Below are 23,637 nucleotides of genomic sequence, written 5' to 3'. Positions count from 1 at the left end.
TATACCTCCTACACCACCTAGCGGTGAGAAATACAACTTCATTGCTTTTGTTTCGTGGAGCCGAGCCACCCGTGCTGCCACCTTGCTTGCTGCCATCTTGTTATTAATTCAAATTTGCGCCATAAAAAGCGCCTTCTTTGCTAGGTATTTGAACTAAACATGTAAATACGTGTGCCTGACTTCCGACGAACGAGCCCAGCACCACGCTGTCCACTAAAATTAGAATTAAAAAGGTGCTTATCTCTGTTCTCCACGTACGTATTGCTTTTTGCGATTGCACGAGATTGAACAATTCAGGGAATAAGCAACCATAGAGTCTTATTGATTTGAAGGAAGAAAATATGTCGGCCCACGTTAAACCAAGTTTCTCGAGGTACTTACGAACCTTTGCAAAACTGGGACCTGTTGTTCCTGAGATAGATCTTGCAGTGGCTCTGCAGGCTCGCAGATCGTGGAAAGAAAATAGGAGAAAGAAGTAGGATTTGATAGATTATTTTATGAATTTATTTATCTATTATTTTTTTGCATACATACATCAATCCAGGTTGATTAAAGCGGACCTGAAGAATTTCCTCTCACAGTTGTCTCAGGACGCCAGCAGAAAACTCACTAAACTGAAGAATGTTGCCAAAGAAATTGTTGGTAAGTTTCCTTAAAATTATTATATAATTCATCTGTAAAACAACCATCCTGTGATTTTGAAGGAACTGAAAGTGGAGATGAGCTAGCGGAAGAAACTGTGATAACACTTTTGGAAATATTGATTGGGAACGATGTTCTCACGAATGCTCTGCAGAAAAAGTTAGGGACCCCATTTGGCCACATCACTCCAGCTCAGGCCAATTGTGCATTCCAGGTTAAAATTTAGTCTTTTATTTTATATTTTCATGTGTTAGAGAAATAATTTTTCAGGCTGTGAAAGATCTAAGCTCAGACTTGAGTCCGGATCAAGTGGAACAGATCAAGGCAATTTGCAGTGGCTCTGTTTTGAAGTCGATCGAAAACACTCCTGTATTTGGTGACAACATCAAAGTGGCTCCTCCTGAACCGTGGCCAATCCCGGACTTCAGCAGGCTGCAGGACATGACTGTTAAGAGGCAGAAAATCCAAGCAGTGGATAATTTCTCAATGCAATACAAACAAAGTGCACCTGATCGCAAGCAGAATGTTTGTCTTTTCCATAAAAAAAAACTCCCGAATCCTAATAATCACTGTGCATTGATTTATAGTATGGGATGCAATGGATTATTGATCAGGTTGAGTGTTGGTGCGGAGAGGATTTTATGGGCGGAATTCCTAGCAATGAAGTTGCCAACTCTCTGGCAGAAATGCTGAAATCTTACAGGAGTAATGATGAACTTCAAGAAGAGGTAGTTGTTGATAAATATATTTTCTTATTATAATAGTTTTATAGCTGTTGGACATGCTGGGGTTTGAGAAAATTGAACTTGCACAAATCTTACTGGAGAAACGAGCTCTGATTAACGAAGACTTACGAAATGCTGCTACGTGTTTAGAAAATGCTGCTGACAAGAAACGAAAGCCTCCTAAAGATTTAAAATGTTTGTTTGTTTTTTGCAATTATCTAGTTATGAAATAAAATTTTTTCCATGCAGATGGAATGTCCCAAGCTCAAGCACCTACGCTTGCATGCCAAGTCACTGTACAGCGAGAAGACGAGAGGTTGCTCATGAAGCAAATTAGAAAAGAAGAGAAAAAAATGCACAAGGCTGCTATGAAAAACGCCGTCGAGTCAGACTCGGACGAAGAGGAGCAGTTTGACCCTGAAAAGTTACGAGCTGCCAGGATTGCTCAGCTTACGGCAGTGCAGAAGAAGGGGCTTTTTGGGCCAAAGAAGATGATAATGCCAAGCAGACCAGCTTGGATGGATCTTCCTAATGTGTATGACAGCCAGAACGACGCTCGTCAAACTGCAGGTTAGAATGGGCCAAAATATATAAGCAGAAATATTTATTGATTTTAAATTGTTGGTTATGTGCATTTCAGGGTTTATTACCAACATGAAGATGCTGCTGCCTGAAAATGTGACCAGGAAAGACACCAAAGAGTATGAACAAGTTGACATTCCGATTTCCAAGCCAGTACCTTTGACGGTTGGCGAAGACAAAGTAAAAATCTCCAGTCTCGACGAGCTTGGACAGGCAGCTTTTAACGGTATTGAATCGCTGAACAGAATCCAAAGCGTTGTATTTGATACTGCATACAACACAAATGAGAATCTATTAATTTGCGCTCCGACTGGTGCTGGAAAGACAAACGTCGCTTTACTAACTGTGATGAACGTTGTTCGCCAGTATTACATCAATGATAGGATTGAACTCAACAAATTCAAGGTTTGCTTCAAACTGTTAAAACCTCCAATATATTTTTTTTACACTAATTTTTATGTGCAGATTGTTTACATTGCACCAATGAAAGCTCTAGCGGCTGAAATGGCAAAGAGTTTCCAGAAGCGACTTATTCCGTTTGCAATTAAAGTTCGAGAACTGACTGGTGACATGAATCTTACTAAGAAGGAGATTGAAGAGACACAGATGCTAATTACAACGCCTGAAAAATGGGACGTAGTGTCCCGAAAGTCTAATCCAAGTTCAGATGTTGAGCTTACAGAACTTGTGCGACTTATCATCATTGACGAAGTTCATCTACTGCATGGCGACCGAGGCCCTGTCCTTGAAGCTATCGTTGCAAGAACACTGAGAATGGTAATAAATAAGTACCAAATATACCAATTTATTTTTGATTATATAATTATAAAAATATTCCTATTTTATATTCTTACTAGTTTAAATAAATAAATTCATAGAATCATTAATTGCAGGTGGAAACAACTCAGCGTATGGTTCGCATTGTTGGTCTGTCAGCGACGCTTCCAAACTACCTGGATGTTGCCTTCTTCCTCCGCGTCAATCTATACAAAGGCCTTTTCTACTTTGACCACAGGTTCCGTCCAGTTCCGCTCAGCATGAGTTTTGTCGGCATTAAGGCGCGAAAATCTCTGCAGCAGATGAATGACATGGATGATGTTTGCTATGACAAGGTCCTTGAAATGGTTGAAAAAGGACATCAGGTGATGGTGTTCGTGCATGCAAGAAATGCTACTGTCCGAACAGCGCAGACTCTGCAGAACAAGGCTCAAGTCAATGGTCAACTGGCAGCCTTTGAGCCAAAAACTGCCTCTGTCCAAGGACAGGCGTTGCGCTCTTCAGGGAAGCTGCAGAACAAGCAGCTTGCCGAGCTGATGCCGCACGGCTTTGCTGTTCACCATGCTGGAATGCCGAGACGAGACAGAAATTTGGTTGAACAGTACTTCGCTGAAGGATTTATTTCTGGTAATTTCATAAAATATTAAAAATTGTGCAGGAAAGCATTTTTTACAATCTCCAGTTTTGGTGTGCACCTCAACCTTGGCCTGGGGTGTAAATTTGCCTGCCCACGCTGTCATCATCAAAGGAACAGAAATCTACGACGCCAAGCATGGAACCTTTGTTGACCTTGGAATATTGGATGTCCTTCAGATTTTTGGTCGAGCAGGTCGACCTCAATTTGATAAGTCTGGTCATGGCTGCATCATTACCTCACATGAAAAACTAAACCACTACCTTTCTCTACTGACAAACCAGTACCCAATCGAGAGTCAGTTTGTCAATTGCCTTGCAGACAATCTCAATGCTGAGGTACCAAATTTTTGCAATTTTGAGACGAGTTTAAAATTTTTTTCATGTAGGTTGTCCTGGGAACAATTTCAAGTATCAATGACGCCATCGAGTGGCTTAAGTACTCGTATCTGTACGTGAGGATGCGGAAAAATCCTATGTGCTATGGAGTTACAAATCAAATGCTCAAAGTAAGATATTTTCAGGTACACTGACTATGAGAGATAATTCTTAATGCTCTTTTCAGGATGATCCTGAGCTGAATGAAAAGTGTAGAGAGCTCATAGTTTTGTCTGCTGACAAACTTCAACAGGCACGAATGGTTAGATTCCACCACCCCACAGGCAGCCTTGACGCAACAGGTACATGCAAAATTCACATTGGTTTTGATATATTCCCTTAAATTTATTCACAGACATTGGAAGGACTGCCAGCTATTTCTATATCAAATATGATACAATGCAGATGTTTGTCGAAACAATGAATGCAGGCAGCGACAACAACATGACGGCTCTAGGTGATGCTGACATTGTGGCATTGATGTCTCAAGCGCAAGAATTTGAGCAACTGAAGGTTCATAAAATAATTTTGTCTGTAAATTTTCATGTGAAAAAATTTGTGATTTTCAGCTTCGCGATGATGAAATGGATGAGTTGGACGAACTCTTTGAGAGCAACTGCTACCTTCCAGTTGCAGGCGGACCTGATAATATTCACGGAAAAGTGAACATCCTTTTGCAAACCTACCTCTCCAAAGGTTTCATCAAATCATTCTCTTTGATTTCCGATAAGGGCTACGTTACCGATGTACATCTTTTACATTTTTAATAATTTAAAATATTAATATTCAATTGATTAGAATGCTGCAAGAATTGCAAGGGCGCTTTTTGATTTGGCCCTAAAGCATGGTGATGCTATATTGTCGAATCGAACTCTGAAAATTGCAAAGATGATGGAAAAGCAAATGTGGGACTCTGAGCACCCCTTGGCTCAGATAGGGAAGTTTGGAATGGACGTGCTTGACAAACTGCAAAAGAGTCGCTTGAGTCTCGATAGAATGAGGGAAATGTCTGGTTCGGATATTGGTAAGATCAGAAATAAACTCTTAAATTATTTCATTATTAATTAATGCATAGGTGCTATGGTGAGGAATACAAGATTGGGACCTGAACTGAAGCAATGCGTTGAGGCATTTCCCAGTGTAGCAATTGACACTGTTGTTCAGCCCATCACTGCAACTGTTGTCAAGATCAGCGTCACAATCACACCAACCTTCAAGTATACAACTATTAAATTAATTTAAAAGGAGGAAGTGTTATTTTTTGTATTTTAAGGTGGAATGATCATATTCACGGAAAGACTGCTGAAGTATTTTGGTTGTGGATCGAAGACTGCACCACGAGCAGAATTCATCACTATGAATCTGTCCTCATCACCAAAAAGCAGGTCAGATTTGGAGAGCAGATCAGGACGACCATCATGATTCCTCTCAACTTGCAAGACATGGACTATTCATCACATACTTGCATCGTCAGGGTTGTAAGTGATCGCTGGTTGCATGCAGATTACTGCCAGTCTTTTAGCTTCAAGGACGTAACTTTTCCCGATGGATACTCTGCTCACACAGGTATAAAACTAGAAACAAAATAAAATCTGATGACTGAATTCATACAATTTTGATATAGATTTGTTGGATTTGGATCCTCTGCCAATCAGTGCTCTGAACGACCCAAAACTTGAGAGTCTCTTTGGAAGAGAAATTCTGGCCTTTAATGCAATTCAGACTCAAGTCTTCCACTGCCTTTACCACACTGACGAAAACGTGGTTCTTGGAGCTGCAACTGGTTCAGGCAAAACTGTTGTAGCTGAGCTTGCCATGTTCCGTGTCTTCAAGGAACACCCTAACACAAAGGTATATTTACTTTATAATTTTAAATATATTTCTCATATAGGGAAATATTCTATTTAGGTTGTGTACATTGCTCCCCTGAAAGCTTTGGTCAGAGAGAGAATCAAGGACTGGAATGAAAAGCTGGTTCGCAAGTTGGGAAAGAAGGTGATAGAATTGACGGGCGATTCCAGTCCCGATGCAGCTGCAATTGCTTCTGCTGATGTTGTGGTTAGTTTAAAACTTTGACTCTCATTCACCTGTAAAACATAAAATAATTCTAGGTCACAACTCCTGAGAAGTGGGATGGTGTGAGTCGAAGCTGGCAAACTCGAAACTACGTTCGCCAAGTGTCATTGCTAATCATTGACGAAATCCACTTGCTGGGAGAAGATCGTGGTCCTGTCCTGGAGGTTATTGTCTCCAGAGCTAGCTACATTGCTGCTCATTCACAAGGCGGTGCCACAAACTGCAGAGTTGTAGGATTGTCGACTGCCCTGGCCAATGCAGGTTCGTTTCTGTTTGAAATATATTAAATTTGCCCATATTTGCTTGACGGAGCTTCTTGTGGTGCTAGCCGTTTTCTAAATGGGCAACACTAAAATTTGATAAATTCCTATTTGCATTTAAGGTTTTTTTGTGACCTGTGTCTTTGGGGATTATCAATACAAAACCATCAAATTTAATTTATAATTATTATTTTTTTTTTTAATTTTTTTTTTTTTTTGATTCAGACGACTTGGCTGCTTGGTTGGGAATCAGCACCCAGCGTGGTCTCTACAACTTTAGGCCAAGCGTACGTCCCGTGCCTGTGCAAATCCACATTTCTGGCTTTCCTGGCAAGCACTTCTGCCCAAGAATGGCTACTATGAACAAACCAACCTTCCAGGTATAGTAATAATCAGTAATGATTACTTTCATAAATTTTATAGAAGCTGCTCATTGCTTGACATGGATTTTATTATGAGTCCAAATGTTTTCTTAATGAGCAAAATTAAAAGATACTGTCGTCAATTGGCTTTGCTTTTACCAGTAGCCTTGACCCAGTTTCTAACAAATATTTTGAATGTGAATAAGGCTAAACATTTGAAAGTTGATTTTCTAAACTGTAAAATTAAAACTTTCAGGCCATCAGGACTCATTCTCCCGACAAACCTGCCCTTGTTTTTGTTGCCTCTCGTAGACAAACGAGGTTGACAGCCATGGCTCTGCTGCAGTTCCAAGCTTCTGATCCAGAAAGATCTAAAGATTGGCTTGGAATGTCCGAGGAGGAAGCTTATGAAAATGTTGACTCGCTGAATGATCCCAACTTGAAGCTGCTCATTCCTTTTGGTATTGGTATTCATCACGCAGGTCTTCAGGACAGAGACAGGTCGATTGTTGAAGAGCTGTTTGTAACAAGGAAAATTAGGGTAAATAATATTTTGCAATGTTAAAGGAACAAATGTTTATGGAATAAATTTTAGGTGTTGGTCACCACTGCAACTCTTGCCTGGGGTGTGAATTTCCCTGCCCATTTGGTCGTAGTCAAGGGCACTGAATATTTTGACGGAAAGAAAAAACGATACGAGGACATGCCAATTACAGACGTCCTGCAGATGATCGGCCGAGCTGGTCGCCCACAGTATGACGACCAGGCAGTGGCTGTCCTTCTAGTGCAGGATATAAAGAAGGCCTTCTACAAGAGATTCCTTCATGAACCATTCCCTGTTGAGTCAAAGTTACTAGCTGTTCTTCCTGATCACTTGAATGCTGAGGTAAGACACAGAATGCAAAAATGTTTCTAATAAAAACTGTCCTTTTAAAAATAGATCGTTGCTGGTACAATTCAAAGCAAGCAAGATGCCATGGATTACCTAACTTGGACCTTCTTTTTCCGCCGCCTACTGAAAAATCCAACATACTATGGCTTGGTATCATTGGAGGCCCATGACATCAACATGTTCCTCTCGAGCTTGGTTGAAAAAACTGTCATCGAGTTATCCAATGCAGGCTGTGTGATGATTGCTGAAGACGGAAGAGGCATTATGGCCACATCACTTGGCCGCATCTCCTCCTTTTACTACATTTCGTATAAGACCATTGCCTTGTTTGATGAAAAGCTCCATCCCGACTGCACTCCCTATGAAATCATCCAGCTCCTGAGCAATGCCACCGAATACGACGAGCTTCCCGTCAGACACAATGAGGACAACATCAACGGGTAAATCAAAATAAATTATTGTTTTTCATGTTTTGAGCCCAAAATGCTTGTCAGAAAGTTGAAACTGACTTAATCTGTTTTCTTTTGGGCGATATTATTTTGCCATATCGTAATTCATTTAAGCTTTTTGGTTTGAATGAGGTAGCATTTTGGCACAATCAAATTAAATTAGAAAACATTTTACTATAGAGTACATCATCAATATTTCAAACTTATCTCGTATATATTTCAGTGAGTTGATGAAGCAAGTTCGTGTCAAGGTGGATGGAGAGTTGGATAACCCGCACTTGAAAACCAACCTACTCATCCAAGCATACCTCCTGCATCTCCACATGCCCAGCACAGACTACAACACCGACCTCAAGTCTGTGCTTGACCAGTGCATTCGAATCCTGCAGGCCATGCTGGACGTCAGTGCTGAGAAAGCTTTGCTTAGCACCACCATCACAATCCAGCTGGTTCTGCAGAGCATCATTCAAGCCAAATGGCCAGAAAGTGAGCCTCTCTGGCAAATGCCCTTCATGACTGAGCAGCTTTTCCGAGAAATCACAGTCGAATTTGCTTCTGATCTGCCTACTCTTGTCGTCAAAGGTCGTGAACAACCTGATACTCTAAGAAAAATTCTGAAGACCTGCTTGCCCGAAAAGGATGTGGAAGTTGTAAGTGGAAAATTGATATTATCAAAAGGCTAGATTTACATATTTTTTTCTCCAGTTGCAACAAGTGCTGAAAACTTTGCCTGCACCTGGAATGAGACTTTCGATCAATGGATACAGTCGAGAGTCCCAGTCGAGACAGGCCAGTATTCGTCTGAGTCTACCTTGCTCCAGTTACACTACACTCAGCGCTGGGCAAACCTATGTCATCTGTCTGACTCCAAGGGGCACCCCCAGAGCCACTTATGCCTTTGCACCTCATTTCCCCCGAAAGAAGGACATCGGCTGGTTTGTGATTCTTGGAATGAATGATCCAGATGGATCTAAGTCTGGCACACTGCTTGGACTTAAAAGGTTTGACGCTTTATTTTATACTCCACAATTTTTTTAATAATGCAATTTAATTATTTTTTATTAACTTGTATTTTAATCAAATTTCAATTGAATTTTTTAGAATCCCCGCTTCTGATAGAACTACTTCGATTGAGTTTGAGACACCATCACGAGCCTGTCTTGGAGTTCTATCTCTGTATCTCATTTCAAATTGCTACATGGGCTTGGACCAGCAGTATCAGATTCCAATCGCTGTCATTGACGATGCTCCTCGTGGCTCGGCGGAGGAAGAAGACCTTCCCGAGAGACCAAAACCAACATCAATTACTATTCCAAGCACAACGCTTCTCCAGGCTTTCAAAGAAGGGCCGGAAAAAGTCAGGTACTTTGAGTGAAATTCCTAAAGTTTGTGTTATTAATGGCAAAGTATCATAATGTGATTTTACTTTTAACGCCGCTAAAGTGCGGCAAAAGGCAGTGACTGAATTATTTTACAATAAATTAAAGTTGCCCATTTTCAAATGGCGGCTAAATTTAAAATTAAATTTATTATATTAAATTTACACTTATATTTTTACATTAACTCTGAATAGTTAAAATACATTGGTAAAAGCAGTTCTGTAGAACAGAAATCACAGTTCTGTGGTGGCTACGCCCCAATAACGTTGCATTCTGCTGCACTGCAGAGGGTCTATTTCTCCAAAATCTTCTTCAGGCACGTACTGCAGCATTTCAGCCGAGGGGGCGCGAATGAACGCAGGGGATTTTCTCGAGGTATCTTTAGTCAGCGTGGGCAAAAGTCGTTGAAGGGAACCAAAGTAAGCTGCATTGTGACCTGCATAGGCTATTCTGTTGCGCATTGAACCTTTTGTCTGAAATTTAAAAATCTTACATTTAGAAAATTTAAAAAAAAAAGTAAAAAAAACCTTACACTTGAAATGTCCGACCCAATTTTTCCCACTCTTGGCAGTGTAGGCCTCATAGCTTGCAAATCCCTGTCAAAGAGAACTCTACTGTTCTTCTCAAGCATGTACTCCCAACATCTCAGTTGTTCGGGCCCCGCAGAGTTTGCTCCGTAAGATCCTGTGTCTGTTAATTCATCCTCGGCGTCTCCACCCATGTCTGAAAACCCAGGCAGTGCCGCAAACCTTGACAGAGGCACGCTAAAATTGCTTCGGTTTAAAAAAAAATTGTGACAGTTTCTAACCAAAATTTCAAACCTGTGAGAACTGCTTGCGCTACTGAAGTGCTCTAGGCCTGGATCGTCTTCGGCACTTTGACCGCTTGGTGATGACCTGGCTTGAGTTACGAAAGCTTCAGCTGGAGAAACAACCTGCGTTTAATTGTTAAAAAAAAAAACATGAGCCAAAATTCTACAAAAAAATCTTTTTAATGCAAGACAAGCACTAAAATATTTTTAACTTACCCTGACGCTTTGACTGGAAGGCCTAAGCCCCTCTCCGAGTAAGCTGAGAACAAGAACACTGATGGGGCTATTGCATCCGTAACCCTGCGCAAGATCCACCAATCTTTTGGCCGCCGTGTTTGCCTCCTTGCTGCCGCGAGCTGTTCCGAGAGTCACAGACACTTCTCGAACTGCTTCCTCTTCCGGTACAAAGTCCCAAAACCTTTGGAAACAATTTATGAATATTCAATTTATACGAATATTTGAAATTTATACTTTTCCGAGGCACCAATGAGAAACTGGTCTGTTTCTCCAAGCACGACCTCTGTCACAAAAGGGTCCGGAATGACAAGAGGAAACTCAGATGATTGACCGAGAATTCTGTTGGGTTCCGAGTGAGGTGCAGATTTCGTCAGTCTGGCGCAGGAACCGCCGATACGAGCTAGGAGGACACCCTGGGGGCCGACACTGGCCACACGCAAAGTGTAAGGTTTTGTTGGCGACGGTCGCGAAATGTGGCACATCACTGCGTTGGCACCGCTCAGTTGTCCTTTCTGACGCAGCTCTCTAAAAAAGTTAGTTTTAAAAACAGTGCTAAAATTTATCTGTTAAACTTTAAAGCAAGTGATTTTCTTAAAAAAATAAGATAATAATAACAACAACAATTGAACACAGTAGTAAAAAATATTAAAGCGCCTGCGAATTATATACTTAGGCAGCCTGCAGTACGCAGATGTGTTGCGGGCTAGTCTGCTCACCTATGTGCTGACAAAATCGTGTATTTCATGTACTCGTGCGCCGTCTCTGGCAAAGTTCTCTCCTCCAAAAGCAATCGCGGTACTGATTGGGCTAGAAGTTTTGAAACTTCTGGTCCCGAAGATCCACTTCCTTCAAAAATTCCTAACAGAGCCTCTGTGTTGCAAAAAGCTGGGATTCGAAGTTGGCTTATTGGAAACCTAGAAAAAAAGGGAATAAATTTTTTTATTAAAAATTAAAAACTATATACAAATATTTTTCTTCTACCTTGACCAGGCTCCAGCTTCTGCAAATCCAAGTGTCCAGGGTAATTCCAGGGCTGCAGCTTCGTGATAAGGTGACATTGGCAGGCAACTTCTGTTCTGTCCACTTGTGTCTACCAAACTCATTGCTCGTTTTGATCTTCCAAATATTAAAGATGAAATGAATGTTTTTAAATTCAGTATTTTAAATACCTGTATTGATTAAAATGGCTGGGGTCAACATGTAGCCTAAAGTTGCAACTTATATCAAGGCACTGAAGTCCCGGTGGGGCCAGTCGAGCTAAATCTACGTGTTCCAATCTATTGTGGGAAAGATCTAAAACCTAAAAAAGCGTTGTTAGTGAAATTAGGATTCACCTTTGTTTCAGTTTCTCTTTTTACCTTGAGGGAGAGCATTTGATTTACAACTGGACAGCTTCTAATTTGATTCGAATGCACACGTAGAACTTGAAGTTTCCTCAAGTTTGTTATGCTCTCTGGTAACGACGTCAGTTGATTGCCTGACAGGACAAGTTCATGCAAATCTGACCACGAGTCAATGCAACTAAAGAAAAATAAATAAATAATGATTTTGTTATTTATATACAAATAAAAGCCAAAAATAGATTAATTTAGAATAATAAAAACACTCACATTTCGGGAATTTGAGCAATTCTATTGTGAGCCAGATGAAGCGATTTGAGGTTAGGAATGCGTGCGATTTGGCGAAGGGCTGCATCCCCAAGTTGGTTGTTTGAGGCCAACATCCGTCTCAAAGACTTCAATTGGCCTCCCGAATCATCCAAAATTACCATCAGTCTATTACTGCTCAGATTCAACTCTACCAATCTATTAAAAATATTTTTAATAATTAAAAACAGGAATAAATAATTTTTATTAACCTGGTGCAGCTGTTGAGAAGGTGCGGAGGCAGGGCTGCAAGGACGTTGCTTTGGAGGCGCAGAATTTGCAGCGACAAACTGGAATTTTGAATAGTGGGCAAAAGTCTGATGGAATTATGCCCGGCCTGAAAATTGAATTAAAAATTAAACGACATCTCAGTGACCGAGTGAAATTAGATTTACTTGAAGCGTGTGCAGGTGCGGCAGGAGAAACACAACTTCAGGCAATGATGTAAGTTGGTTGTGAGAGACATCGATGCTAGATAAGCCGCGGCACTCAACTAACCATGACGGCATCATCGTCAGCTCGTTTCTGCAACGTTCGTTTTCTTTATTAAATTACAAGCAAAAATTAAGTCTCTCGCTCTCACTGATGACCATCTCTCTCTTGCTTTTCAACTCGTCGCTATTAAATTCGATTTAAATTTCAAACGGCTTACCTTGAAAGATCGAGCTCTTGCAGTTTAGATGGTGGCGGCTCAACTTGAACCATCTGCAATTCTGCGAAGGAAAATAAAATTCTGGGTTAGTCACGTTTCCCTTTCACAATGATTGTGATCTTGAAATTTTGGAGCAATTTCTCAAAAATAAATAATGTTAAAAAGAAATTATTGCTCACTGTTGTTGGTCGCGACGAGCACTTCGAGACTGCGGCCGCTGAGGGCCAAATGTCGCAATTCGTTGCTGGCGCAGTGCAATCTCCGCAACTGTTCCAGGGCGGCCAAGTCCAGGCTTTGTACTTTGTTGAAACCCACGTCAAGAGACGTCAACGCCTGATTGTGAGATTTAGCAAATTATTTCCTAATCAAAGTGGAAAAAGCAATAAAATTTACCCCGTAGTCAGCCAAGACGATGGAGCCGCTTAAAGAGTTTCCCCTCAAGTCTACGTGACTCAAAGGTCCCAGGGATTCAATACCATCCCCTTCATTTGAATTTCCATTCTCGCGAATCGGCTTTTGTGCCGCGGCACTCACAGCTGCCGCTTCCAGCAAGTTGCTATTTAAGGTCTAAAAATTAAGAAAAAAACCATTGCATTTAAAAATGGAAAAGTGCAAGAAATTTTTAGCTTTCTTATTAAATAAAATTATCTTATAAATTGAGATGAAGGCGAATTTCACTGGACCGTCTCAAATTTATGATTATGCGTATTTTCACTACTTCCGCTCTGAATGAAGCAATAAATTCTCAAAATACTTTGTTTCAAACAATCTCCTCCACTGACGCATAACATTCCCTTTCACTCGCAACTTCGCCGAGGTGAAACGAGATGAGAAAAAATGTTCAACTCACCAGTGACCTGAGCGCTTCCATGTGTCCCAGGAGGCCCGCGGGCAAAGTGGTGATTCGGTTCTGCGCGGCTGAAAGGGTGTGCAAATCGTGCAGCTGCACCAGCCCGTCGGGCAACTCGCGCAACGCGTTTCGGTCCAACCGCATTTCTTGCAATCTGAAATATTATTGGTTAAGTTATTTCTTGCCCACATAATTATTAATTGTTCAATCTAGTTTTCATTTCTGTACTTCTTTATAGAACATAATTTGATTCGGTTTAATTATTAATGAAAACAATGGATGTACAGGCGTGAAAAAATATTAAGAGGCCTCTTTGATAATTAATGCAATCAGTTGCTTTCTCTACAACTTGAAACTGGTGGCTCTTATTATGATGTGCACTGACTGTGCACCGGATACCATTAATTATTTTACACTTTTAACACACTACATGAATTATGATTTGCACCCTTGTCCAGATCGCTTTGCATTGGTTGCGCCAGGAAATCACATACAATTTGTAGAGGCATATTTTAATTCTTAATATATTTTTTTGCAGCAAAAGAAATGGTTAAAACTTGTATTTGAAATTTAAAAAATTAATTGTTTTAAATAAAATGAAATTGAAAATAAAACGTTAAATTACTGAAATTAAAATTTAAGAAACTATTAATTTTTATATTAATTATTTTTAAATAAATAAATATTTAAAATGATTTAAAAGAATAAAACAAAGTTATAAAAATTTGAAAAAAATTTTATATTAAATTTCCTTTGATTATCATTAAATTTGGAAAAAAATTATTAAATAAATAAATTTCCAATTTTTACTCCCATGTTCATTTCTAAGAAGTTTTTTTAAATATTTATTTATTTAAAAATAAGTAATAATGAGAAATTAGTTGTCTTTATTAAATTTTACTGCAATAATATAATGATTTAAATGAATTAAATTTTTTTAAGCAGTTTTTTTTTAATAATTTCAAATAAACTTTTAATATATATTTTTTTACAAAAGAAATATAAGTATTAAAACATGCTTTTTATAATTGTACGTTATATTCTATTCCCTGGCTCAATGCTGCTCTGGTAAGAGTGCAAATCATAATTAAATTCGTTTAAACTATAAACATGTTTAAAATAAACTTTTTTGGCAAAAATTGTTATTCCAGTAAAATAAAAATTGAAAGAAAAAACAGAAAATAGCGTCTAAAGGTAAGAAAAAAAAGGAATGTCAACGTGTTTTGCAAAACGAAAGTTATTAGCAAAAGAAACCCGCAGCATTGCATTGTTGTTGGGTAATGACACCGGCAGAGTCATGCACTGCATCGGACACCTCTTGGCTCATACAACCGGTGAACAGCATGTTTTATACAACAAAGAAATTATGAATCAGGGGCGCGACCTTCGGAGCTACGTGTGCACGACACAAAATAAGCCAAAAGAAAGCAGAACTGCTTGGCGTGTACAGCAGACGCGCGATTAATTATGATTAGGCAGATATAATTTGAAGAGGATGTGGGAATTAGCCAGAGCAAAAGGGCGAAACTTTTAAGGTAAATAAAATGTCAATGGCGGCGGATGCATAAAAACAGTGTCAAACCTGAGTCAGGTTACGTACCTGATGCTCTTATAAAAAATTATGAAAATTCCTCGAATAATGTTAAATTAAATGTGGGAAGACGCGCGCAGTATCATGGGAAAGTTAATGTTGTATTAATTATAACAAAATTAAAGCAGTCTCAGAATCATGGAATTAAAAAAAAAGATGCACAATCAGCAAAAAAAAGAGCTTTATGATAATGTGACATGAAATTGACTAAATTAAGCTAATAAATTATTAATTTTCAGAGAAAGAACAAAATAGTAATATTATAAAATTGCTAAAATTGAATTTAATGAATGCTGGTGTTTTTTACCAAATAAAATAGAAAAAATCAAAGTTTTTAAATTCCAACGAAACTATTCAAATTTGAAGAATAAATTATTATAAGGTGTTTTTTGGACTATTATTATATTCTTTTCTTTTTGCAAACAGCAAAACCAATATGTTGGTAAAAAAAATAAAGTAAAAACGCTTTTTAATTTGACTCACCCTTTAAGCCTCCAAATATCATTGGGTAGTTCGGTGAGCAGATTGTCCCTGATGTCCAGGACGGTGAGTCTCGGCCCGGACAAGAGCTGCGCCGGCAGACTGCGAAGGCCGCTCCTGGCGAGGCAGAGACGCGACTCGGCGGTCAAGTCCTGCGGCGAGATGTCCTCGGCTGCGAGATGTTGCCGGTCGCACGCCTGCAAACGCAAAAGGCTCTCATTCAAATGCGCGAACTGCCACTCGAATGGATATTTCTTTCGATTCGGATGGCAAACCGGGCGTGAAGTGAAAAAAAATCATGTAAATTGCCTGCAGCGGCTCCTTTCTCCGCGCGCATCGCACTCTCCAAGTGAAAACAATAGACCGTTTCGAAAATGTGCATTAATAATAATTTTAATCCCCGCTGTCCGGCTAATGAAGCTGCCTGCGAGCAGAGCGGAGGAGGGAACTCTCGGTCTAATTGCACTGCAATTAGCATGCAGCGGACGGGCGAAATTGATTTCGCAACAGGTCAATTAGCGATGGAAGAGGCATTGTTCGTTTGCAAATTGATTTTGGCACAAATGAAGGATATTGCTTTTGATTGAACAAGGGAAAAATTTTTATTTCACGCTCATGATCAGTTGAAAAGGGAAAGTGCAAAATTTCAGGCATATCATATGGTATTTAGCAACAATTTGCATTTTTTCTATTCATATCTTTCGATTGTAAAGTTTGCTCACCCGTTTTTCATGATATTTTTAATCTATATCCATAGATGAACGATGAACTAAAATAAACTATTCAAATAATCAAACTCATAAACTGGGTTACCAGCACATTTTTATGTTATAAATAATAGATAATATTATAATTAATTTAAATAACAGAAGCAAACAAAAAATTATTTTTTTCAAACTGTTTCACATGACGTAAAATGTACATTAAAACGGTTATACAAATAATTAAAAAAAATCATCACGAACTACGAAAACTTTAACAGCAACATATTTATGATGAGAGCTTAAAAATATGTAAAAAAAAAAAAAAATGATAAATTAATAAAGTTTAGGATATTTCAGCTTTTTTATTTGAAGAAGTTGACACTCAAGGAGATGATCATGGAAATGAAGAGATCGGGCTTTTCCTCGTTGCAGAAAAATTGTTTTTTATTAAAAAACAAATGGCTCTTTAGCTAGCTCATTCTTGTATTAGTCAGCGAGCAGCGCGCTTGCTCATGAAATAGGTTGGTACTTGAATTTGTTAGTTTTTAAGATTTTTATTTTTATGTTAAAATGTGGTTTTTTCAAATTTGCTGACTTTTTTATTTTTCTTGCTCATGAAATAGGGTCGCAGACCGTGACTGAAACTGGTAGAGCCATTTGTTTTTGAAAAAAAAAAACAATTTTTCTGCAACGAGGAAAAGCCCGATCTCTTCATTTCCATGATATTTCAGCTATTTAATTTAATTTTGTTATTAAATGTTTGTGTATTTAAAAAGAAATAACTTATTTCCGACGCCGACTTTAAATTTTTGATTTAATACCTCAATTTGCAATAAGCCATAATTTTCGTTTGTAAGATTTTTATAATCTTTGAAAAAAATAGCATACGTTAATGCAAGAAAATAACTAGATAAATGAAAGTGAAAACTTTACATCATCGGAATCCTCCACAGTATCCTCATCTTCCTCCTCGTCAACGGTGTCCACAACGTGCACCTCTAACGAGTCCATTTCCATTTCAACCGAACTTCTAAAAACTACCAACTCGCGCTTCTCAAATCCAACTCATTTCACTGCTCGTATAAATTTACTCGCACTTTCGAGCACCGACACCGCGTCTCACGGAGGCTCCTGAAATTGAATTGAGTCACCTCTCGACGCTCTTCTTCTGCTCCGGTGCGCGAGCACGCGCGAGAGAATAGACTCGCGCTCGCGGAGGAAGTGAGTTCCTCGCTGACTGCACGTTTCCCCCGAACCTTTTCATATATTATATGCGATGGCCCTCGAAAATAATGTCACGCTCCAGTCGCCGCTTCTCTTCACAGCGGCTCCGACCAAATGTACGACGGAACCGAAAGAGTGCATTTACATAATATAAAATATAAGCAACGAAAAAAGAGCGTTCATCCCCGCGCTGTCTAGTCGCAGAGTATTTTACCGTGTTCAACGCGCCGTGGCCACCGCGCTAAGCACGCTTCATTATCGAAAACGGACCAACGAGGAAAGGAAGGAGCCGCAAAAAGAACGAAAAGTGGGAGTCAAAGAGGAACCGTTGTTGAGTGATTTCATTAAACGCCTGTTTTCATAATTTTTCCCTTTTGATTATGCATTTGACTAGCATTAATTTCTTAATTATTTATAACTGTATTTAGGAGATTGACCATTTCTTCATCTAGTAATAAAATAAAAAAGGTAAAAGGTTTAGGAAAATCAAAGTGCAAATCTGAAAATCTGCATGTATTGTTTGCAACTTTAAATTTTCTTCAATAGTTAAATATTAAAGTAATATTAAATTAAAAAATAATTAATTATATTTTAGTACAATTTAGTTGTTAACAAAATTTTGACCTGGAAAATGACTTGTTGTAATATTCGTAATATTAATTATTAATTATTAGAGATAGAGACAAATTGAAGCAAAAGTATTTGAAATGAAACTTTTCAAATGTTTTAATTTTGCATTCGAAATTATTTATAAGATTTCTAATAAAAATATTGGTGGAGATGAATTCAGCTCAGCTACCTTACGCTGCTATTTTCAACCAGACCGAATTCTACCGCAATGGTCCGTTCCAACTGTACACTGCGTACAGATAGGCAATCTATACAACTTTTCGTCGGGTGATAATTACCTTGGTCAGCCAAGCCAGCCAAAGGTCACGCTCGGTTTCGCCCTGGAAGCCGAGGAAAAGCGCCTGCTGCTGCTTGGAAGCCGCTTTGTTGTTGGCCACCGCGCCTGGCAGGTTGTTGTTCTCTGGCTCGCCAGGTATGACCCTGAGCACCAGGCACCCTCCGCGCGGCACCTGCGCCTCCACACGACCGCCTTTGAGCTCCAACTCTAATTCTGGATCCGCACCGGCCTCTGCTGACGTAAAAAATCATTCGATTGAAATATTTCTCATCAAAACGGTGACTGGAATAAAAGGCGTTTCAAGTTATCGTCAAGATTCAAAATAAACTGACAATCCTAAATTTAAATGTATATTGATTCCTTTGGAGAAAAACTTTCAAACAGTAGATTTCAATTAAGTTGAAGAGTAAAAATTTAAATTTAGAGAAGTAAAATAATGTATAAAAAAGAGGGCAAAGTTAATTACAAAAGATACTCTTGATCATATCTAGTGGAGGCGTCGCTACTCTTTTTAACAATTCCAGGATAAAATAAGCCCTTTTCTTATTTTTAAATTGTTCTCACGCGACAAACGCGTTGGTTTATAGCACATCCGTCGGTGCGATCTTTCACCCTCTATAAAAACACTGTGCGTTCTTGAAGCGGAAGATAAAAAATGCGAGAGTTCTACCGGAAGCGCGCATCATGAAAATTATCAACCCCTCCTTGATGGGGGAGCGCTGGAAACTGCGCACAATTTTCAGGCTCATCGCACATCGCTTGCCATATTATTTTAAAGAGAGGTTAGAGTAGGGAAAATTTAATAGATTAATTAAAAGAGAGTAGCAAGAAATAAAAAATTGTACCTGGGAAAAGAAGAAGCCGCGAACCAAGAAGGGCGATTGCTCTCCTGCGCCACCTTGGCACAACAAGTCCTTTTAATACAAATAATCTGGCAGCCCTGGGGAATCCAAGTAATGAAGGGCTTGAACCTTGGGGTTCAGAGGGACCTGAAAAAGGAAAGAAAATTATTGGGTTTTCGTTATTTTTGTCTCTCCTGATATGATTTGTGTAGTGAAGAATAATATTCAATAATAATTTAAAATTATATCCAGACGGATTTTTAATTTTTTTTAATCAAATTTAATAAAATAATAATAGCAGATCAGACATGCATCTAAATAAATATATAATAAATTAAATATAAGTTTGGTCTAAAATATTATACATAATTAAAAATTAAACCATGAATAATTAATTAATAATAAGATAAAATTGAATAAAAGCACAATTTTTTTAATTTCAATTTTATATGTAAGCAAAATTGTTAAATAAAAATTCAAATTTTAAACAATTATACTGTTTAATATTATTTTATCACTTTAATAAAAAATATATAAATGTACATAATGTTGTGCATCTACCTGTGTGAAATCTTAAAAGGTGCCTTAGTTCAGGGTCGATTCCCATGCGTTTCCGGCGTTCTGGATCTTCATAGCCGAGCGCCCTGAGAAAAAGCTCCTGCAGTAGGAGCGGCGCTTCCGAGGATGTGAGTCGCCAACTGGGTCCTGCGCCATACTGAGCCCAAAGGGTCGAGTCGGGCGACATGCCCAAGTGAGACCTGCAGATTTCGCCGCTCGTCGTCAGCGTCTGCACGGACACAAGAGTGCCGTGGTGCTCCTCGGACAGCGAATCGACGCTCTCGGGCCCTGGGAATACGCGCACCCAACCTTCGACGTCGCCAACTTTCTGCAATCCCGCATTTGAATTAGGGTTTTCTATAAATATACAAGCTTGTTTTTTCCCCATTATGTGAAATGAGATTTACAATATTATATGTAACATGAAAATGCATAATAAATTATTTAAATGAAAAAATGAATAGAAATTATATATTGCGTGTGATCAAGAGCAGCTGTCATATTTTGTTGGAAACTATATTGAAAGATATCTCGGGATTATTAAAATATTCAATTTAATTCAAACAATTAAATAACAAACCATAACTATAAAAAGTTTTTTTTAAACATAATATTATTTTTTGTATTAATTTGTCATATGTCGTACAAAAAGTTCCCGTTTTAAAACATTCAGGAAAATTTTGCAGTCCCCGGCATTGTATATTTTAGTTAATAATACAATAAATTTTCATTGTGCAAAAACTTTTAAAATTATTTTGAAAAATAGAAATGTGTTCCTACCTCAGCTTGTAAAATTGTCGTCTTCATTTTTATCCTCCGTGTAGCAGACAAACTAATTTCAAGTGAAATAGATCCAGTCAATTTTTCTTTTCACTATACGCGTAGTAACAAAGAATAATTTTCCTCGATTGCCTGCATGTTAAAACAAAGCAACATAATATTCTCGATTTTCTACGCAACGGCCAAACAACTGCTGTCGCTGCGGTGATCGCGTATAATAAGCGTTGTTGGTATGATCGAGAGACGCAAATAATATCTGGCCAGGGTCCCACGGCCGCGCGCCGGACACAATATATGATATTTCAAAGTATGTGACCGGGGCGTGATCTTCGCGAATCAGCATTCAAGTCGCGGCACCACTTGACGTTCGCTGCTGCTTTTGCTGGCACCCGTTCGCTGCTTCATAAATCGCGAGAGTCGAAATCTCCGAGCCGCGAGAGAACACACTTTGGCACTTTTCACACGCCGACCCACGCACTGCAACTAAAGTGTGGGAGAAACGAAAAGGACTCAAAATAATGCTGCACCCCCTCGTATTGCGTCTGGGTGTGTGCGCACATAGCAAAGAATGCTCTCGCTCTCATCGGAACAGGTGGACGGAAATGAGCTGCGGCTTATTCATGCGAACGGAAGCAGGCCCCAATTAAAATTAAAATGCATGCGTTTCGTCTAATTTGCGCAATTATGTTACAACATTCGGATTAATGTATATCTAGAATTTAAGTTTCTTTACTCTGGATACAAAATGCGTGATTTTTATTACGGAATTTTTTTTTAACTATTTCTTCATTATCTAACATATAAAAAAAGTAAAAATGTGAATTAAAATATTTAAATGCAGAAATTTAATTCACTTTGAGATTCTATAACTTGATACGCATAAATAAAAATACAATCGAATGGAATGAAATTTAATTTATTAAAACTTTTATTCAGTAATTGAGGACATGAAAATATTGTCGACTTCGCGGACAAATGGCCAATCTGAGGTGGCTTCCTTAACGTCTATTGTTTAGAACTAAATGGGATGAAGTGGAGGAGAGTGGCCATATGTCCGCATAGCTGACGATATGAAATTTTTGTCGCAGTGGATAGGAAACCAAACATTTAAAATTTTTAAATTGCGACATTAAAAAATTACTTTTTGAGCAGGCTTGAATGGTCCATAATATCTTTCTGAAGTGTGCTGATTATCTTAGAGGCCTCGTCCATTTCGTTTTGGCTCGAGGTTGAAGTCTGATGAATCCAAATCAGCGAGTTCATGTGAGCATTCAAGATGCGTCCAACTTGTGCAATCTGTGGACAAAAATTCAAATTTTTGCACAAATATAAATATAATGTTAAAAATATTACCGGGTTGTTCTCGTCTTGTTCCTTGTTGATGATGTTGAGGTGGGAAATGATCTTCTTCAAATCATTCGCCATCTGTTGAGTTTGGCCATCAAGATTTTCCACCATTTCATAGCTGCGAATGTATAATAATAATATTTCAGTCATGCAACATCTCAAAGGAATATATTTTATTACGTCTGAGTTCTCTCTGGATCAGACAGTTGCAAATTAGCTACAAAAGATTCAATCGGCGCAATACTGTCCTCGAGCTCACGCTCCTGGCTAGCTATGTAATCCAGCTCAAGATTTAATTTCTGCTGCTCCACTTTCAATGATTCAATGGTTGAGTTCAGAAGGGCAATCTGCAACAAAAATTGGAGAATAAAAAAACTCAAAAACATCGTCGCAAACTCCGACCTTGTCTCCACTTTCGAGCAAGAGTCGATCCCAGGCATTGACTTGAGTGGCTTGATGGATAAAAATATTTTCCTGCTCTTCCAGTTGGTAACTCCATTTGTTGATTTCCTCCTCCAGCTTTGCGTATGTGAGCTTGGGCAATGTGCTTGTGCTGGAACTTAGAGGAAAATTCAGTTTCTCAAAAGAAAAAGTTAATAAACAATAACTCACGCAGCTGTGGATGAAGTAAGTGCAGTTGCAATGGCCGTCTGATCTTGAGTTGTTTTGGTTGCTATTGGAATTAAAGATTGTAAGAGATTGACGGAAATTCCAATTTTGATTTATTTCTCACCAAACATTGTTCCGCCCAAAGTCGAAGCTGTGCTGGCTGCTGTGGAGGCTGCTGGTGATTGAGTGGCAGGCTTGGCAAGAAGATTGAGGGTAGGTGTAGCATAGGCTGGGGATGGGTTGACCCCTAAGGAAGCTATTCCAGTTGTAGCAGGGGTGGCTGATAAAAAAATTAAAATCTTGCAAATTTTTTCAAGATATAGTTCATACCAAAAGTGCTCGTCCCAGATGTCAAGTTGGCAGAACCACCAAATGAGAAACTCTGGGCTCCAGTTGCAGGGGTGGGGGCGACACTCTGGCTAAGGGCAGCACCCTGGTTAGGGGTTGTAGCCAGGCTCGGGGTAGCGCCTAGATTTAGAGCTGCAGCCTGAGTGGTGCCAAAAGTGAGACCTCCGCCGATCAGGGGTGGTTTGTTGGGCGTGGAAGTGTTCAGCGCAAATCCAGATCCTAATGTTCCTGTGGCTGTGGGGGCCGCCGAAGCGGCAGGGGCGGCAAGATTGCCAAATGAGAATCCTGGAGAACGCATTGAAAATTAGAGGTGAATTTTCAAATTAATCGATTTCCAAACCTCCGCCTGATAAGGAGGTAGTGCTTGAAGTCGCTGCAGTTGTCGTTGCTGCAGGCTGACCAAACGTAAAACCTCCAGGCTTTCCTGCACCTCCGCCCAGATTCAAGGCCATTTCAAATTCTGTTTAATCTGAAAAATCAATGCAATATTATGGATTATGATATTGAACATATGTATGAAGCTGGTATGAAGAAAATATGTACTTAAAATTGCTCAAAGTGACAGCAAAAATAAAGATATTAAAGATTTTTGCCAATTCTTGCAAATTTAGGATTCTTTCCGTTGATGTATGTATGAAAAACTTAACCCTGTAAAAAAAATTTTCAGAGGGACTGCTCCTGCAGGGCATACAACGAGAAGATCGAGACGTTGATAATCAGGGCAATGATTGCAAAATTGTTTAAAATTTTAGACAATAACAACATGCGTGAACAGCATCAACATCAGACGCAAGAGCAAAGCAAAAAGAGGGAAGGCCGCCGGTCGTAAGCCGCCATATGACTGCAGTGTTGCAAACATAACCTGTGGAAAAAAGCGTACATAAATAATACAATTT

At 39.1% G+C, this 23,637-nt stretch overlaps 3 protein-coding genes across 5 annotated transcripts; 1 reads left to right on the top strand and 2 right to left on the bottom strand.

Annotated features, from left to right (window-relative positions):
* The first annotated feature begins 179 nt into the window (after nt 1-179).
* On the top strand, nt 180-9,301 carry LOC132195143 (activating signal cointegrator 1 complex subunit 3). The gene is made up of 29 exons (XM_059616936.1): nt 180-254; nt 333-475; nt 545-642; nt 705-856; nt 913-1,167; nt 1,230-1,370; nt 1,415-1,562; nt 1,617-1,937; nt 2,008-2,354; nt 2,415-2,726; nt 2,843-3,353; nt 3,409-3,698; nt 3,749-3,868; nt 3,925-4,039; nt 4,093-4,250; nt 4,307-4,483; nt 4,536-4,761; nt 4,813-4,954; nt 5,011-5,303; nt 5,362-5,588; nt 5,646-5,795; nt 5,849-6,074; nt 6,299-6,453; nt 6,692-6,976; nt 7,031-7,321; nt 7,376-7,767; nt 8,000-8,426; nt 8,482-8,777; nt 8,878-9,301. The coding sequence occupies exons 2-29, from the start codon at nt 342-344 to the stop codon at nt 9,149-9,151; spliced, it is 6,663 nt and encodes a 2,220-aa protein (XP_059472919.1). The 5' UTR covers nt 180-254; nt 333-341; the 3' UTR covers nt 9,152-9,301.
* LOC132195145 (protein phosphatase PHLPP-like protein) lies at nt 9,273-20,911 on the bottom strand. 3 transcript variants are annotated; one of them, XM_059616937.1, is made up of 21 exons: nt 20,438-20,911; nt 19,661-19,985; nt 19,103-19,246; nt 18,259-18,491; nt 15,426-15,619; nt 13,352-13,505; nt 12,895-13,068; nt 12,681-12,834; nt 12,502-12,562; nt 12,245-12,374; nt 12,062-12,186; nt 11,814-12,008; nt 11,562-11,724; nt 11,373-11,503; nt 11,185-11,319; nt 10,920-11,117; nt 10,438-10,728; nt 10,183-10,384; nt 9,977-10,089; nt 9,688-9,919; nt 9,273-9,628 (listed from the first exon to the last, which is right to left on the bottom strand). In XM_059616937.1, exons 1-21 carry the CDS (start codon nt 20,462-20,464, stop codon nt 9,389-9,391), a joined length of 3,621 nt encoding a protein of 1,206 aa, XP_059472920.1. In that variant the 5' UTR covers nt 20,465-20,911; the 3' UTR covers nt 9,273-9,388. The 3 variants fall into 3 exon arrangements, with proteins under 3 accessions (XP_059472920.1, XP_059472921.1, XP_059472922.1); XM_059616938.1 differs by having other exon boundaries at nt 18,259-18,488; XM_059616939.1 differs by lacking the exons at nt 18,259-18,491; nt 19,103-19,246; nt 19,661-19,985; nt 20,438-20,911 and adding an exon at nt 17,060-17,294.
* A 435-nt stretch (nt 20,912-21,346) lies between these two features.
* Nucleotides 21,347-23,577, bottom strand: LOC132195555 (nuclear pore glycoprotein p62). The gene is made up of 9 exons (XM_059617640.1): nt 23,389-23,577; nt 23,082-23,210; nt 22,724-23,026; nt 22,518-22,673; nt 22,397-22,457; nt 22,187-22,343; nt 21,965-22,131; nt 21,791-21,902; nt 21,347-21,733 (listed from the first exon to the last, which is right to left on the bottom strand). The coding sequence occupies exons 2-9, from the start codon at nt 23,191-23,193 to the stop codon at nt 21,575-21,577; spliced, it is 1,227 nt and encodes a 408-aa protein (XP_059473623.1). The 5' UTR covers nt 23,194-23,210; nt 23,389-23,577; the 3' UTR covers nt 21,347-21,574.
* Nucleotides 23,578-23,637: the final 60 nt, after the last annotated feature.

Source organism: Neocloeon triangulifer, unplaced genomic scaffold, assembly GCF_031216515.1.
Source record: "Neocloeon triangulifer isolate White Clay Creek 2 clone unplaced genomic scaffold, ASM3121651v1 ptg000009l, whole genome shotgun sequence".
In the NCBI taxonomy this organism is placed as follows: domain Eukaryota; kingdom Metazoa; phylum Arthropoda; class Insecta; order Ephemeroptera; family Baetidae; genus Neocloeon; species Neocloeon triangulifer.
This window is presented reverse-complemented; position numbering and strand designations above follow the sequence as displayed.